A 17340-nucleotide genomic window follows, 5' to 3' on the forward strand; every position below is an offset into this window, starting at 1 on the left:
TCTTTAGAATTTGTTTTGGGGGTGGGGAAAGAGGGTGCCTGGTTAAATCTAGGGATTTGGATCTAGTACTCCCATGCCAGAAATTCTTTGGATGTGAGGTGTCTACTTTCGTATTTACCCTTTGTTTTCAAACATTTAAAAGTACTACAAATAAGGCAGCAGAGAAAATAAATCAAAACTATAAATTGTGAGTAGTGCTTCTTAAAATTTATAAACTTATTTATTGCAATTCTCTATCTATTCCTCTCATCATTTTCTAAGTTGGGTTGACATTTTTCACACACAGGTTTCTTCTGCTTTTGCTTGGCAGTTCAGGCAATTCAGGTCCCTTTCTGTCACTGTGACATTTTAAAGTAACACGTTATGGACCAAGATTTAAAAAAGTTAATTTCCTAAATCCATATTTAGGAACATTTAGATTTAGGATCCTAACTTTCAGCTCCTATTTTTTTTAAACTTTACTGTTACAGCTCTTGTAAAAATATGATCTTGCACTGCATGAACAAATATGAGGACATAGAGAGAGAGAGGTTAATTGCAACGTAGAAAGGGAAAAATAGCATCAAAATAATAGTATTGCCTCTTTTTGACCCAAGTAGTTAGTCCAATTTCAGGGTGCTGGGAATGTTCCAGTTGGAAGCAAAAATTGATAAAAGTCTGGTATTCTCTTTGTTGCCATCTTGTTTATTTACAAGGAATGTACAAAGTCCTGCTTCTCTGGACACAGAAAGAACTAAGAAGACAAGCGGTTTCTTAGCTTCCAGTCCCAAGCCTCATTAGCTAGCAAGCGCATTTAATTGTTATGGACTATAGCCTAATCTGAACTGTGCAGTGCCCATAACTGTGGATCTTGAAAAAATCTGTTACCATAGATATGGGTAAAAGCAGATTTTGGTGAGATTACATAGTAGTGCTCTTTGCATACATTTTACAAGATTAGAATCTGATGCTTAAGTTTTTATCCCACTGTTTCAAAAAGTTCCTAAAAACAGTTACATTTAGCAAGCTATTTTTTAATTCAGATAAGAGCCCATCAATCTGGCCGTATCCAACATGATAAGAAAAGAGAGGCTAGTGTGATATTCATGGAAAAAACATTTATGATCAGTATCTCCAGTTCACCTCTGGAAGAAGTAGAAAAATTGTAGTCAGCAGAGCTGTAGCAATGAAATGGGGCATGAATGGAGGCTCTTCTCCCTCTAGTGCAGGGGTTCTTAAACTCTGTGGTGATTTTGTTGATATGTTTGCAGGATTCCTTTCCACTAAAAGTTCGTGGCATCCACTTGATTAATGAACCGTTATTCTTCCACCCGGTCTTCGCTCTAATTAAGCCCTTTCTCACTGACAAAATAAAGGAACGGGTGAGTGAACATAAATACATATTTCTTTTTTTCTACAATAACAACTTCCATTTGGATCTGGGTTCTGCAGTGCCTGAGCACTGAGTAGGATAAATCAGTTTTATACTTTCCACTTCTGTAGAACTTTCACTAGCGGAATCTTTAAGCACTGTACAAATATTAAATATTTCAGAATTACAACACACTGGTGAGGTTGGTCTTGCCGCCATTTTTACAGATAAGGAACACTGGAGTGCCAAGAGGTTAAATCAGTTGCCCAGTGTCATACACCAAGTGTGCAGTAGAGCTGAGCATAAAACCCAGATCTCCTGAATTTTGCTTCAAGCGATAATTATTACTCAGTGGGCACTGACACTGCTCCTCTCCAAACATAACGGAATACACTGGTCTTGCTCCAAAGAGCCTATACTGTAACCCGAACACAGACTCATGGGTCAGGCTAAAGGTTCAAATTTCAACTGACGCAAAGTTGTTTTTTAAAATAGCTTTTGCGTGACATTAAATGAATTCATAGTTGATGTTTACTTAACCTAAAATCCCTGTTGTATTTGGGTGTAGTGGCACATCAAGCATTCCAGCAGGATTGCTCTTGCATGGCAAGCTGTGTGGCAATTATTCCAGGCAAAGTAGGTAGGAGTGACTCTGGTTAACGGCAGCACTAAGCTGAGGAAGAGGAGAAAAGAGTGAATGAGAGAATAGAGAAAACTTCAAAGCTGATGAAGTGGAACAAAAGCAGCCTGAGGTCAATAGTTAGGGCTAGACCAGGCCAGGGGGTCTGGGAAGCGACTAGCTCAGGTGTGGGAAAACTACGGCCCACAGGCCATTAAGCTGGCTCCTGAGCCACATCATGCTGCTCAGCCCTGCTCCAGCTGGGGCGCTGGGACGGAGCTGCACAATGTGGCTTGGCCCTACTCCGACTGGGGTGCTGGGTCGAAGGCCGCACCATGCAGCTCAGCCCTGCTCCGGTGCACCATGCGGCACGGCCCCGCTCTGGCTGGGGTGCTGGGTCAGGGGCTGCACCATGTAGCTCCCAGAAGCCGTGGCAAGGCACTGCTCTGACTCCTATGTGCTCCAATGGGAGCTGCAGGGGCGGTGCCTATGGATGGGGCATCAAGCAGAGCCGCCTGGCCACGCCTTTGCATAGGAGCTGGAGAAGGGACATGCCACTGCTTCCGGGAGCCACTTGAGGTAAATGCTGCTTGGAGCCTGCACCCCCTGAGCCTCTCCCCAAATCCTGCCCCAGCCCTGATCCCCCTCCTGCTCTCCAAACCCCTCGATCCCAGTCCGGAGCACCCTCCTGCACCCCAAACCTCTCATCCCCAGCCCCACCCAAGAGCCTGCACCCCCAGCCGGAACCCTCCCCGCACCCCTGCCACAGCCCTGATCCCCCCTCCCACCCTCCGAACCCCTTGGTCCCCATCCAGAGCACCCTCCTACACCCCAAACTCCTCATCCTCAGCCCCACCCCAGAACCCATACCCCCTTCCACACCCTAACCCCAATTTTGTGAGCATTCATAGCCTGCCATACAATCTCTATTCCCCGATGTGGCCCTCGGACCAAAAAGTTTGCCCACCCCGGACTAGCTGGACTGGCTTCCCATTAGCTTCAGAAGGAGGCGTTGCTTTCTCACTCTGTCTCTCAGATCTTGCTCAAGAAGCCCTGAGCACAAACGCACTTAATTGCATGTTCAGTTTATTGTGCTTTGATACAGTAAGTCTTTGTGTCATACACATTTGCAGAAAAGCCTGTTTAAATGTTAAGAACTAGAGACTGGAAATGAAACAAGCATTTGGCGGGAAGTAGTGCATGAGACTTCAAAACAGCACTGAAGAAACAACAACAAAGCGGTTCTACTGATATTCTTAGAAGTACAGGCTCTGCATCTGATGTTTCTAACCACAGAAAAAGCCTTTGAGGTGGTTGAAATAATTACCCTCATTTAGAAATGTTTTATCTTAAGTGTTGTAAACTAGAAATAAATGTTAATATCATAGAATTATAGAAATGCAGGGGTGGAGGGGACCTCAAGAAGTCATCAAGTCCAGTCCCCTGTCAAGTCCTTACACAGGAGTAAGTAAACCTAGACAATCTCTGACAGGTGTTTGCTCAACCTGTTATTAAAAACCTCAAATAATGGGGATTCCTCAATCTCCCTTAGAAGCCTATTCCAGAGTGTAGCTACCCTTATAGCTAAAGTTTTCTCTAACATCTAACCTAAATTTCCCTTGCTGTGGATTAAGCCCATTACTTTTTCTCCTACCTTCAGTGGACAAGGAGAACAATTGATCACAGTCCTTTTTGTAACAGCCCTTAACATACTGAATGGGAAGTGAGAGGGGACAGTACCTTGCATGATCACACCCTTAGGGCTGGTCTAAGCACAGCATAGATGGGGTATGCATTGTATACCCCTACCTGAAATAGTTAAATCGTGTAAACTAGGCCTTGGTTTCTACATTTGCAGCAGCATGAAACACAAGTTGCATTTCATCCTGAACTAAGCCGCGAATAGCTGTGAGTTTGGGAGCTTTAGGAGAGTATAGTGAAGTTTATTTGCACAGTGTGGCAGTGAACGTACATTAAAAGAAGTGAGGATACAGTGCATTAGTGAAATGTAGCTTGTGCTTCAGTTCCCACACCTGAGGTTCTTGCCTTTCCAATGTCTTCACTAACTGCTCTGGGATTCAGATGGAAGTAAATGTATGTGTGTATTATGAAAACTGGAAAGCCATTTTTAAACAGCTTTTCTTGTTTCAGGTGTATATGCATGGGAGTAATTACATACAGAGTCTGACGCAACATTTCCCAGCTAGCATTCTCCCACAGGAGTATGGTGGGGAGGATGTCTCCATTGAAGACCTTTCCCAAGAGTGGACTGACTTCATAATGGAATCTGCAGATTACCTTCAGAGTATTTCTCTGGTTTTTCCAGTGAAGCAACCATATTAAAAAGTAACCTCTTGGTACTGAGGCAATTCATTAAAACAGAGAGCTGCAGTTAATTCCTAGTATTATGATTGCAAGCCAGAATGAACTTCAATCAGAAATTTTTTATTTAGATTTGTCATTACTTTAAAGGGACCTGTGTAAAACTTCTGGTAGATCATTGTTGAGGGAAAAAATGCCCCATTTGCTGCATTTTTATATTTGTACTTGATATCCTCTCCAAGCAATTACATCTCAGTTAGAGTTGCATCTCAGAACTAAAGGAGAGATTCATGAGTTTGATATTTAGAAGGATAATATGCAATACTGTTTGTAACAGATTATATATGTGCCCAAAGGCTGGATAGTGCTGCATGTAGGATACTGCAGAGAACAATATTCCTCTAGATATGTTCTCATGGAACTCCAGTCTGTGAGGATTCAGTACAAACCATATGCTCAGCTCTTGCACTGTAGCTGCTCAAGTTGATGCACTGACATAAAGAGCCAAATGATTTCAAGAGCTGCAGGGCAAGTCTGCTTTGGAGTTACAGTTGTTTGGCTTGGAAGCACATTTGTACAAAGTAGTGATTTTTCTTAGGCCTAATGTTAGCAGGGAATGGGGCTGGTCTTTGGATTGATTCTCAGGGAAGTGGATTTCCAGTCAATTCGCATAGCTGAGCTTGCACTTTGGATGAGAACTGATCAGCAGTGGTGGAACATTGCTGTGCCAGCGGCTGCTGTGAGCAGCACATATCCATGCAGGCATTTAAGTTAGTAAGCATCTAACATTGTAAAGGGATAATCAACTTGGAAACTATTAAAAGATCACGTGAATCACAAAGAGGAGGGGGGCAAATGGATTAACTTAACTTTGAAAAATAATTTTTCTTCCCCGGCAATAAATGTTCTGTTTAGATAAGTTACAAGGCAGCTCCTGTGAAGTGCCAGACACCCTTAACTCCTACTGTGAAGTCCTGTAGAAGTAAAGGGTGCTTAGCAACGCCCAGGACTGGGCTGTTTGAGGGGAAGAAAGTAGGTCTCGCTTCATGGATTTGACCATAGAAATAAACGTGTCATGTGGTTTCAGTATTCTCACTGAATAGTGTTGCTGTTAGATGCCAAGCACCTTCCTTTTTATTCCAAGAGATGCTAAGGGTATTTAACATCTCCTGTGCCTGGGCATTTTGCTTAGCACTGGCAGAAATTTTTTACTTAAATGTATTTGATACTGACCCCGATGCCTCTTCAGCTATTACAGGCAATTGAAAACTTTCCCACTGTCTTTACGAAAAGCGGTTCTTAAAGGGACGCAACCAGATCCAAATTACATCTTTTAACAAAACAGGATATTTTCTTACCTGTGTTACACAGCAATAACATAGATTATTTAAACTGAAAGGATTTAAACAATGAACGTACTTTGATTTTGTTTGTTTTTTAGCAAACTAACTTCCTAGCTCTTATTTCTTATGGTTTTTTGACAAGGCAGAAATTGTTTGACAGATGTATTAAACAGCTCTTAATGATTCCTTATGGACCCTAATGTTAAAAGCATTTATAAGAACAATGTCTTTTGTAAAGTTGACTCAAATGTTTATTTTGCTTCTCTTGGAATCATCAGTAGATTTGATATTTGTACAAACTTGCTATTTAAAATGAAGAGGAAGGAGAAACTAAGAGTGCCATATTAACATATCAGTAAAGTCTTCTGTAAGATTAGATGATCAATGGTACTGCTCAGGCCGTTTCATCAGCAGCAAGAGTGCTCTTAAATGGTAGTTATGGTGTGGTCAATGCCAATGAACAGACGCATTTTAAAATTACAAAGCCAACATGGAAATAAGAAACTTTGTTGCCTCACCCCCAGGTGCACAATTTTTTCTTGTTGTCCTGGACACCTTTGGTCTGTAGTCTCAGTTTTAAAATATTTTAACCTTCAAATTGTAGTCCAAAGAATTTTTCATTATATTTTCTTGTCAGAGATTCAGCTTAGAGCATGATACAATAATATCCTCAGGTGCAGGAGCAGTCAGGGGGGCGGTGCTTACCTTGGGTGCTGCAGCTCCCAAAGTGACCGGCACACTCCTTTGGCAGTGGTTCCTAGGCTGGGGGGGGAGCGGAGGTCTCTGCGCGCCGCTGCCTGCAGGCACTGCCCCCACAGCTCCCATTGGCTGCAGTTCCCAGCCAATAGGAGCTGTGGAGCTGGTGCTCAGGGCTGGGGTAACGTGCAGAGGCACTCCACCCCCAGGGGCCGCAGGGACATGCCAGCCACTTCCAGGAGCAGTGCGGCGTGGCGGGAGGGAGACCGTGTGGGCAGGGAGCCGCCTTAGCCCTGCTGCCCTGTTGCTGGCACATCTCTGCACGCCCCTTGGGAGGAGGAGGAGGGCAGGGGGTCTCTGTGCGCTGCCTGGGGCGGGGGCAGCATGCAGAGCCGCCTCCCCCCACCAGGGGCATGCAGAGACATGCCAGCAGCCAGCCGCTTCCGGGAGTGGCATGGGGCCACCGGCCACCATGGAATGCAGGCAGCCTACCCGCCTGAGCTCTGCTGCACCACCAGCCGGGACTCAGGAGCAGGTTGTCAGATGAGATTTGTCCTGCATTTTGTGGGGCCCCTGTCACTGGGGGCCCCGTGCCAGAGCACGGTCTGTTTCATGGTAAATCCTCCCCTGGTGGGATGACTTCTTCAAGGAGATCCCTGTAGTGATTTCATCCCCGCGCCCCTGAATTTGCTGGAGCCCAGACACCACGGGCCCATACAACTCCCCGCCCCGAGCACAGAGCAGCCATATTAACATATCAGTAAAGTCTTCTGTAAGATTAGATGATCAATAGTACTGCTCAGGCCGTTTCATCAACATCAAGAGCGCTCTTAAAAGGTAGTTGAGTTGTTGTCCATGCCAATGAACAGAATCATTTTAAAATTACAAAGCCAACATGGAAGTAAGAAACTTTGTTTCCTCACCCCCACATGTACAATTTTTCTTGTTGTCCTGGACACCTTTGGTTTGGAGTCTCAGTTTTAAAATATTTTAACCTTCAAATTGTGGTCAAAAGAATTTTTTATATACTTTCTTGTCAGAGATTCAGCTTAGAGCATGGTACAATAATATCCTCAGAGAAAGGAACTTTTGGAAGATATTTCTTCCTGTTTAAAGGGAAATAGAATAATTACCATAGTTGGCACCTTGTACAATGCACAGCTACACTGAGCTACACAACTCAGATTCTAAACTACTGGGGAAAAATGTTTTTCTAGTGAGAATTGGAAGCTGATGCTCTTTCGTATACTGCTTTAATTTTAGTTCCTTGGAAAGAAACTCCATCAAGAAATTGTTTGAATTAATTGAAAGTTCGGTGCTTTCCTATGAACACAAAAGTTTGTATTGTAGATATTTTACCTGGCAGAGACCAAACCTATTCTCAACTATAAATATGCAGCCCTGTTTATGTAGTTTGGGTTGCATGCTTGTAAACGAAGAGGTGTGGGGCTTTGGTTTTGTTTAACACTAGAGTGCTGAACTAAAATTGTAACCATTCAGTTAAAAAAAACCCACCCCAAACCCATGTTAAATGGTGTTGCGAACGCATTACAGATATTGGCACCTCTGCTGCGGTGTGGCTGTGATTTACTTTCTTCATGGGACTCTTATTTGGCTTTTAATGGTTACGCCTATTGTATCACAACAGAGTGAACTGTCCGTAGGAGTCGTTTGATTTGGGTCTTACCTCAACAGTGAGTTTTGTCAGGTGGGTGGAAGGGCTATTATTTTACACCCACAGGAGGAAGAGGAGGCACTTTGAATTGCAAAGGACACATATCTTATTGCACAGTGATTGAAGCAGGAGAACCTCTTTAAAGTACTAACTTTCTATAAAATGCTGATGCAAATATAGTTTGCTACTGACTGTCAGCACACTGTAATGTAAATTGTTTTTGTAATTTTGTACATGTTAGAATACCTTTATATTAAAAAAGAAGTAAACTTAATATAACATTCTAGGTGGATCATGCAGTCTTGTTGGTCTGTCTCTCTCAACTTTTTATTAACTAAGATTTACAATTAAAGATTAATGTACTATGTCAAACATTGCTTATTATTTAATCAGGATCAGGTTAATATTCAAAGTACCTGGCTAAAGATTCTGGCTTGCTGGCTGGAGAGTCATCCTGCTCCTCTGAGTATGCCAAAGTGGGTGACCAAAATTCGGAATCCTCTTTTTGACGCTTCTCTTATGTACATACTTTGCGTGAAAGCTTTTGCATTACAAAGGCAGTCCGTATTTTGCAATACCACATTTCCAGAGAAGTCACACTTTTCCCAGTAATGCTCAATACAAAGTCTTGCTGCTAACAGTAAAAAAAGGAAATTAATTTGTTGCTCTCTTTGAAATGTAGAGCCTCTCCTGGAGCATTAAGGAAGCAAGTCAGCTCTGGGAAGCTGGCGCTTTGCGATAAGATGAATCTCTTTAATAATTTCCTCCCAAAACCATCTACCTGGACACAACTACTACATGTGCAAGTATGTTCACGTTTTCCCACAACCCCTCCACTTATTTGTCTGTTTTTAAATGCTCAGGAATTATGGAATAGTGTAAGCATTCCTTTCCCAAGTAGTTTCTCTTTCTAGCTACTGCTTGCAATGTTAACAACAAAAGTAGGTTGTCAATACAGCTTCTAGCAAAATGCATATAGAAAACTGAAAAGTCCCCTCCAACTATTGTAATATATTAACTGAGGAATAAAGCTGTCTTTTCAGTTATGGTCCATTCAACTGCCCCTTCAAATGGCATCAAGAAAACAGAGATAACTTCTGCACCCCAAGTAAAGTCATTCAGGTCCCTTAGAAATAAGGTTTGTCTTTCATTGTTTTGTATTTAAAACAAGGTGCTCTGACAGACAGCCACTCAAAGTCCCTTCTTCACTCATGACAACCTGTGGCAGGCCAGGCCCTGTTGACTCCATCTGCAAACTGTTTAATGTTGTTTCTGGACTCCCCACCTGACTGTTGCTCAGACCAGGAGTCTGCCTTCATTAGAGCTCTAGGATGGGATTTTCAAAAGTGCCCTAGATATTGCTCTACAAGGGACTTCTCTCTACCTGGCCACTCCACGGACACATGCACATCAGCTCCCTAACTCCAGTTAGTGGCAAGGTACACTAATTTCTGCAGGCATATAGACTATCCCCTTCCCTCAAGGAAAGATTGTCTAATATAATTTTAGGGCCTTCAGTCCTGTTCATCTCTCCACTTCCCATGTGGGAAATTCCAGCTGTTCAGCTGTACTCTTTCAGATCACTTCATTCCTAAAGCAACTTATCCATTGGGTTGGACAGTCTCACCTAAACCCACAGCTAGCAAGCATAGAAGAGCTACTGTAGTCTGACTCTGCAGCCTTGTGCGAAAACCTCCCAGATTCTCAGCTACCAATGCCAAGCTGTCCACAGGGTGTCCAGAATAGGTTATTCAGGTTGGTTTTGGCACAACAAGAGGAGGCACCTACAGTTCTGCCTTTAAACTCCTGCTTGTCTCTCTACTGAAGCTTCATGCGAAGAAGCTCATAGCAGCAAGTGTAGTGGGGATCCATATCTTGGATTAACTCCATACTCCAAATTTAGAGGAGCTTGTGTACAATTCCTTATGAACAGGCTAGTAATCCACCACCAAAAGATTGACTTCAAACATGGAAAAAGAGATGGAATTGTAATGTTGCACCCCATAATGCTTTATAGAAATATGCTTATGAATGCAAATGACATAACTGGAATATGTTTTATGCTACATGTGCCATGTAAAATATCTCTGCAAAGGTTATGATCTACTGAATATATTCATCCTATTTGTATGCATGTATCATTTTTGTATTTGAAGTTATGAATATTGGCTGTATACTTGTTTAATTTTAAGTAGCCTCAGTGAAGCATTTGGTCAGTTTCTTGAGAAAAGATTCTTCTCAGTAAGCGCCCAATCAAGAAACACTTAATCTGACAATAGACTTTGATAGACGCCAGTCCACATCTGAGCTTTCCTGGGAACATACCTGTAGAGAACTAAGTCATGCATGGACACGTGACTTGCCAGTTGACTCTAAAACTCCATCTTGTAGAGGGGACTCTGCACAGGGGGAGGGAGGGGTTTCCACCCACAAGAGAAAAACTATATAAAGTCCTGGGAGACCCCTCCATCTTCATCTGGCTCAAGGTAGCCTCTCCACCCCCAAAAGGATACCTGAAAGCAACTGGAACAAAGGATAGTAACCACAGGAGTGTGAGTGATTGCCGGACCTAGACGGCGGCTAGTCTGTAAAAGAAGCTTATTGGAACATCTCTGAGAGTGAGATTTCATCTGTAATCACTTTCTTACTGTATTAGGCTTAGACTTGCATGTTTTATTTTATTTTGCTTGGTAATTTACTTTGTTCTGTCTGTTATTACTTGGAACCACTTAAATCCTACTTTTTGTATTTAATAAAATCACTTTTTACTTATTAATTAACCCAAAGTATGTATTAACAGCTGGGGGGGGGGGGGCAAACAACTGTGCATATCACTCTATCAGTGTTATAGAGGGCAAACAATTAATGAGTTTACCCTGTGTAAGCTTTATACAGGGTAAAACAGATTTATTTCGGGGTTGGACCCCATTAGGAGCTGGGTACCTAAGTGGTGGAGACAGGAACACTTCTTAAGCTGTTTTCAGTTAAGCCTGCAGCTTGTGGGGGATGTGGTTCAGACCTGGGCCTGTGTTTGTAGCAAGCTAGTGTGTCTGGCACAACCAGGCAAGGTACTGAAGTCCTAAGCTGCCAGAGAAAATGGGCTTAGAGGTAGTCTCAGCACATCAGTTGGCAATTCCCAAGGGGGTTTCTGTGATCCAACCCATCCCAGGAATATTAATGTTCACTGTCTAGGGAAAGGTCACTGACATTGTTATAAGTGAAAATCATTAAAAGAAGTCAAGCAAGAAACACAGACTTAGTCTTTTATCTGGAAAGTGCTGAGAAATGTTCATCCTAATGCAAGGGTGGGCAAACTTTTTGGCCTGAGGGCCACATCTGGGTATGGAAATTGTATGGCAGGTCATGAATGCTCACAAAATTGGGGTTTGGGAGAGGATGAGGGCTCCAGCTGGGGGTGCAGGCTCTAGGGTGGGGCCAGAAATGAGAAGTTCGGGGTATGGGAGGGACTCTGGGCTGGGGCAGGGGTTGGGGGTGCAGGAGGGTGCTCTAGGCTGGGACTGAGGGGTTCGGAGGGCAGGGGGGGATCTGGGTTGGGGCAGGGGATTAGGGTTCAGGAGGTGGTCAGGGGTGCAAGCTCTGGGCAGCGCTTATCTCAAGCAGCTCCCAGAAGCAGTGGCAAGTCCCCCCTCTGGCTCCAATGCAGAGGTGTGGCCAGGTGGCTCTGCATGCTGCCCTGTCTGCAGGTGCCGCCCCTACAGTTCCCATTGGTTGTGGTTCTCGGCCAATGGGAGCTGCAGGGGCAGCGCTTGGGGCGCGGGCAGCATGCGGAGCTGCAGGGGGACATGCCACTGCTTCTGGGAGATGCACAAAGCGGGGCAAGCCCCCAACCCTGCTCCCTGGCTGAAGCGGGGCAAGCCCTGGACCCCGCTACCCGGCAGGAGCTCAAGGGCGGGATTAAAAAAAGGGCCAGATGCCACCCCCGCCCCTCTCCCGGCTGTAGTTTGCCCCGCCCTGTCCTAATGGCACAGCTGGTTCATTGTTTTATTACTGGTATTATGGTTCTATTTGGATTATTGATTAATGAAACATCAGATAACTCTACTCAACTGGTGTTTATAAGATAGATCAGCACTGCATAGTATGGGCTAATACTTTACCTAGTTCGGAGGACAGATTTTCAGCTTACATTCTGTTTCAAGTTGATTGCAATTCTGTGGGTTTTTATATCCTGCTTTTTTACTTTTTTTGCAGTCATGATTACCCAGACCACACGTCTTAACCAAGTAATTCATTATACCCTTTGCAGCTGGGACATGGGATACAGATGCTATGATTATGGCTATAACTTTAGCTTGGAGGTCATGGTGTTCATGGTATAATGAATTGGAATCAAGTCCATGACGAACCCACCCCACACTCACCTCACAGCAGTGGCTCCTGTCCTGGGGGGATGGGCCCAACTCTCCACTCTGGACGTTACAACCTGGTGCATGTGGTTACAGCATCACTCAAGGTTGACACGTGCTTCCCACTGTAGATGGAAACTGAGGAGTGGGGAGCCAAATTTGATTGGCACACTTAGCACATGGAGTCACAGCGCCATTCAGGTGTTGTGTGTCTGTCCCTCTGTCTCTATCTACAGAAGACTGAGAGAAGACAAGATTTCAAGGAGGAGTGTATAATCAAGGGTACCAAAAGCAACTGAGAGGTCATGGAGGAAGAGGATGGAGCAGAGACATGGTAGTGGTGGAAGGCAAGCTGAAATGTGCATTTTCTACACTTAGGAAAGAGTGAAATTTTGCTTGCATGTAGCAGTCAAGGCAGAGGATGTAAAGCAGCAACACTCAATTAGAGCTACCTGTGGGCCGATTTGAGAATTTTATGACAAGAGGCGGACCATTTGTGGGGGGGAGGGATAGCTCAGTGGTTTGAGCATTGGCCTGCTAAACCCAGGGTTGTGAGTTCAGTCCTTAAGGGGGCCATTTAGGGATCTGGGGCAAAAATTGGGGATTAGTCCTGCTTTGAGCATGGGGTTGGACTAGATGACCTCCTGAGGTCCCTTCCAACCCTGATATTCTATGCAGAGGCTGACAAAATAAACAAACTTCAGTTGGCACTTAATAAAGACCTTGATTGCCACATAAATATTAGAGTTTCTATCTTTTAACAAAGTATAAAAATCAACATTATTACCTGTGTTTGTGATAATCTCGAATGGGAAAGGTGACGGTGACAGTGACGATCCCTGGCAAGCTTTATGAAGAGTGTTTTGGAGGAGCAAGGCACATGCACCGGTGAAAATGCTCATCTATCAGACAATTGTGGTGTTGGTTTTTTATAACGCCAATGGTAGAAAACCCAGATCCACAGAGGTATGTTGATCCAAACATCTTTAAAAGATAGAAGGGTAGATTCTGGCTATTCTGAAATTGGCCAGCATTTTAAGTCCAGTAATCACAAAGTTCCACTTCTCTGAATTTTGCTTCCAAGACATCTGAGCTCTGGAGCCTTAATTGTTTAGGAATTCTTGCATTGTTTACATCGAAGTTTCACCTCTACCAACAACGTGTAATGTGGAGAAGTGCAATATCTTTCCTGTTAAGACTGTCTGAAAGGCATCGTTTTTTCTAAACAGATCCCCGACACTGCTTGCACGGCCTTTGAGCTGCAAGTTGAGGGAATTCAAGTGACCAGTAATATCACACAGAAAAGCTACCTGTGATACAGAGAGGACATCATTCATAAGTTCCAGGACCTTGCAAGCTTTGTTCATCTTGTAGTTTGAAAGAAATTCTATTATTTCTTTTTGAAGCGCAAAAAACCTCTTTAACATATGCTCCCTACTTAACCAGCAAACGTCACTGTACTGCAATAGGTCACTGTATTTGGCTGAAATGTCTTGTTAAAAGAGCTTTAAAAAGATGGTGTTGCAAGCTATAATTTGAGCATGTGTAGTTCATTAATTTCCTCACAATACCCATTGTTTTTTCAAGTCCCCAGACAACTTACCGCATAGGACAGTCTAGTGAATGGTGCAGTGAAGTATATTTGATGAAGGGTGTATCACTGCCAAACATGAAGCAAAGCCCTTTTCTTTTCCTGTCATGGAGGGACCTCCGTCTGTAACAAGCAGATTTGTTTTCTGCAGATCTAAGCCATTTTTTTCAAAAAAGCCTTTTACTTTTTCAAAAATGACCTCTCTGGTGGTGTAGATTTCTAATGGTATTAAGCACAAAAATTCTGCCTTGAAAATGTCACCATCATAAAATCTAACAAACAGTGATAGCTGGGCAGTGTCGCTTAAATCATTTGATTTGTCCACTGCAAGAAGCATATATTTGGCATTTTTTAAGTCAGAAAACAGTGCTGACAAACAATCCCCATAAATTACCTCCAATCTTCTTATTGGGTGGAATCAGACAGGGGAACTTGCTTCACATGGTTCACAATGTCATCTTTGTTTTTATCTCTGGCAAAAAGCTCTTCCAGCAGTTCCAACATGCACTCCTTCACAAGCTTGGCATTCAAGAAAGGCTTTTTCTTTTTAGCTAGTACCAGCTGCAACGCTGTATCAAATATGGGTTTGTAGAGAAGTTACTGTGAGATGCAGGATTGAAGACAAAATGGAGGTGATACAGCTGCCTTTTTATATTCTCTGCAATATGGCTTGTATTTCCTTTGTCCCAAACACAAATTCACAGCAGATAGGCATGGAAAAGAATTTAGAGACCCCGGTCCATAGGCATATTCCTGTATGTCCTGCTGACTCAAAGGCGTAGCCCCTGGCTTCTCTCAACAGGTTCATTGTACAGCTGATTGCCCTTGAATGGGCCTCACGCAGTCTGGATAGTGCTGTTGTAATCGGTCTAGAGGTGTCACCCAGAAACACAGCACAAGCTTGAGATATCAATGTACCACACATTTATAACTCACAATACAAAGATGACATATATATAAAAAAGCTTATCATATTTAGTAAATCATAACTTTTCCACTGGTACCTTACATAGCATATCTTGCATAAGATTCATTCCAATTTTGGTTTTGGGAGGAAATTATTAAGGAGATTCATCTTATCGCAAAGCGCCAGCTTCCCAGAGCTGACTTGCTTCCTTAATGCTCCAGGAGAGGCTCAACATTTCAAAGAGAGCAACAAATTAATTTCCTTTTTTTACTGTTAGCAGCAAGACTTTGTATTGAACATTACTGGTAAAAGTGTGACTTCTCTGGAAATGTGGTATTGCAAAATACGGACTGCCTTTGTAATGCAAAAGTTTTCACACAAAGTATGTACATAAGAGAAGCGTCAAAAAGAGGATTCCCAATTTTGGTCACCCATTTTGGCATACTCAGAGGAGCAGGATGACTCTCCAGCCAGCAAGCCGGAATCTTTAGCCAGGTACTTTGAATATTAACCTGATCCTGATTAAATAATAAGCAATGTTTGACATAGTACGTTAATCTTTAATTGTAAATTTTTCTTAATAAAAAGTTGAGAGAGACAGACCAACAAGACTGCATGATCCACCTAGAATGTTATATTAAGTTTACTTCTTTTTTAATATAAAGGTATTCTAACATGTACAAAATTACAAAAACAATTTACATTACAGTGTGCTGACAGTCAGTAGCAAACTATATTTGCATCAGCATTTTATAGAAAGTTAGTACTTTAAAGAGGTTCTCCTGCTTCAATCACTGTGCAATAAGATATGTGTCCTTTGCAATTCAAAGTGCCTCCTCTTCCTCCTGTGGGTGTAAAATAATAGCCCTTCCACCCACCTGACAAAACTCACTGTTGAGGTAAGACCCAAATCAAACGACTCCTACGGACAGTTCACTCTGTTGTGATACAATAGGCGTAACCATTAAAAGCCAAATAAAAGTCCCATGAAGAAAGTAAATCACAGCCACACCGCAGCAGAGGTGCCAATATCTGTAATGCGTTCGCAACACCATTTAACATGGGTTTGGGGTGGGTTTTTTTTAACTGAATGGTTACAATTTTAGTTCAGCACTCTAGTGTTAAACAAAACCAAAGCCCCACACCTCTTCGTTTACAAGCATGCGACCCAAACTACATAAACAGGGCTGCATATTTATAGTTGAGAATAGATTTGGTCTCTGCCAGGTAAAATATCTACAATACAAACTTCTGTGTTCATAGGAAAGCACTGAACTTTCAATTAATTCAAACAATTTCTTGATGGAGTTTCTTTCCAAGGAACTAAAATTAAAGCAGTATACGGAAGAGCATCAGCTTCCAATTCTCACTAGAAAAACATTTTCCCCCAGTAGTTTAGAATCTGAGTTATGTAGCTCAGTGTAGCTGTGCATTGTACAAGGTGCCAACTATGGTCATTATTCTATTTCCCTTTAAACAGGAAGAAATATCTTCCAAAAGTTCCTTTCTCTGAGGATATTATTGTACCATGCTCTAAGCTGAATCTCTGACAAGAAAGTATATAAAAAATTCTTTTGACCACAATTTGAAGGTTAAAATATTTTAAAACTGAGACTACAGACCAAAGGTGTCCAGGACAACAAGAAAAATTGTACATGTGGGGGTGAGGAAACAAAGTTTCTTATTTCCATGTTGGCTTTGTAATTTTAAAATGATTCTGTTCATTGGCATGGACGACAACACAACTACCATTTAAGAGCGCTCTTGATGTTGATGAAACGGCCTGAGCAGTACTATTGATCATCTAATCTTACAGAAGACTTTACTGATATGTTAATATGGCTGCTCTGTGCTCGGGGCAGGGAGTTGTATGGGCCCGTGGTGTCTGGGCTCCAGCAAATTCAGGGGCGCGGGGATGAAATCACTACAGGGATCTCCTTGAAGAAGTCATCCCACCAGGGGAGGATTTACCATGAAACAGACCGTGCTGTGGCACAGGGCCCCCAGTGACAGGGGCCCCACAAAATGCAGGACAAATCTCATCTGACAACCTGCTCCTTAGTCCCGGCTGGTGGTGCAGCAGAGCTCAGGCGGGCAGGCTGCCTGCATTCCATGGTGGCCGGTGGCCCCATGCCACTCCCGGAAGCGGCTGGCTGCTGGCATGTCTCTGCATGCCCCTGGTGGGGGGAGGCGGCTCCGCATGCTGCCCCCGCCCCAGGCAGCGCACAGAGACCCCCTGCCCTCCTCCTCCTCTCAAGGGGCGTGCAGAGATGTGCCAGCAACAGGGCAGCAGGGCTAAGGCGGCTCCCTGCCCACACGGTCTCCCTCCCGCCACGCCGCACTGCTCCTGGAAGTGGCTGGCGTGTCCCTGCGGCCCCTGGGGGTGGAGTGCCTCTGCACGTTACCCCAGCCCTGAGCACCAGCTCCACAGCTCCTATTGGCTGGGAACTGCAGCCAATGGGAGCTGTG

General features: G+C 43.5%; 1 protein-coding gene across 1 annotated transcript in view; it reads left to right on the forward strand.

Annotated features, from left to right (window-relative positions):
- Positions 1-10786, forward strand: part of TTPA (alpha tocopherol transfer protein) — a 27842-nt gene extending 17056 nt beyond the window's left edge. Inside the window, exons 4-5 of the mRNA XM_077810215.1 lie at positions 1251-1361; positions 4122-10786. Of these exons, the coding sequence (XP_077666341.1) occupies positions 1251-1361; positions 4122-4313 (303 nt within the window). The 3' untranslated portion in view covers positions 4314-10786. The remainder of the gene's footprint in view (positions 1-1250; positions 1362-4121) is intronic.
- Positions 10787-17340: the final 6554 nt, after the last annotated feature.

The sequence above is a fragment of the Eretmochelys imbricata genome, chromosome 2, assembly GCF_965152235.1.
Source record: "Eretmochelys imbricata isolate rEreImb1 chromosome 2, rEreImb1.hap1, whole genome shotgun sequence".
NCBI lineage: Eukaryota > Metazoa > Chordata > Testudines > Cheloniidae > Eretmochelys > Eretmochelys imbricata.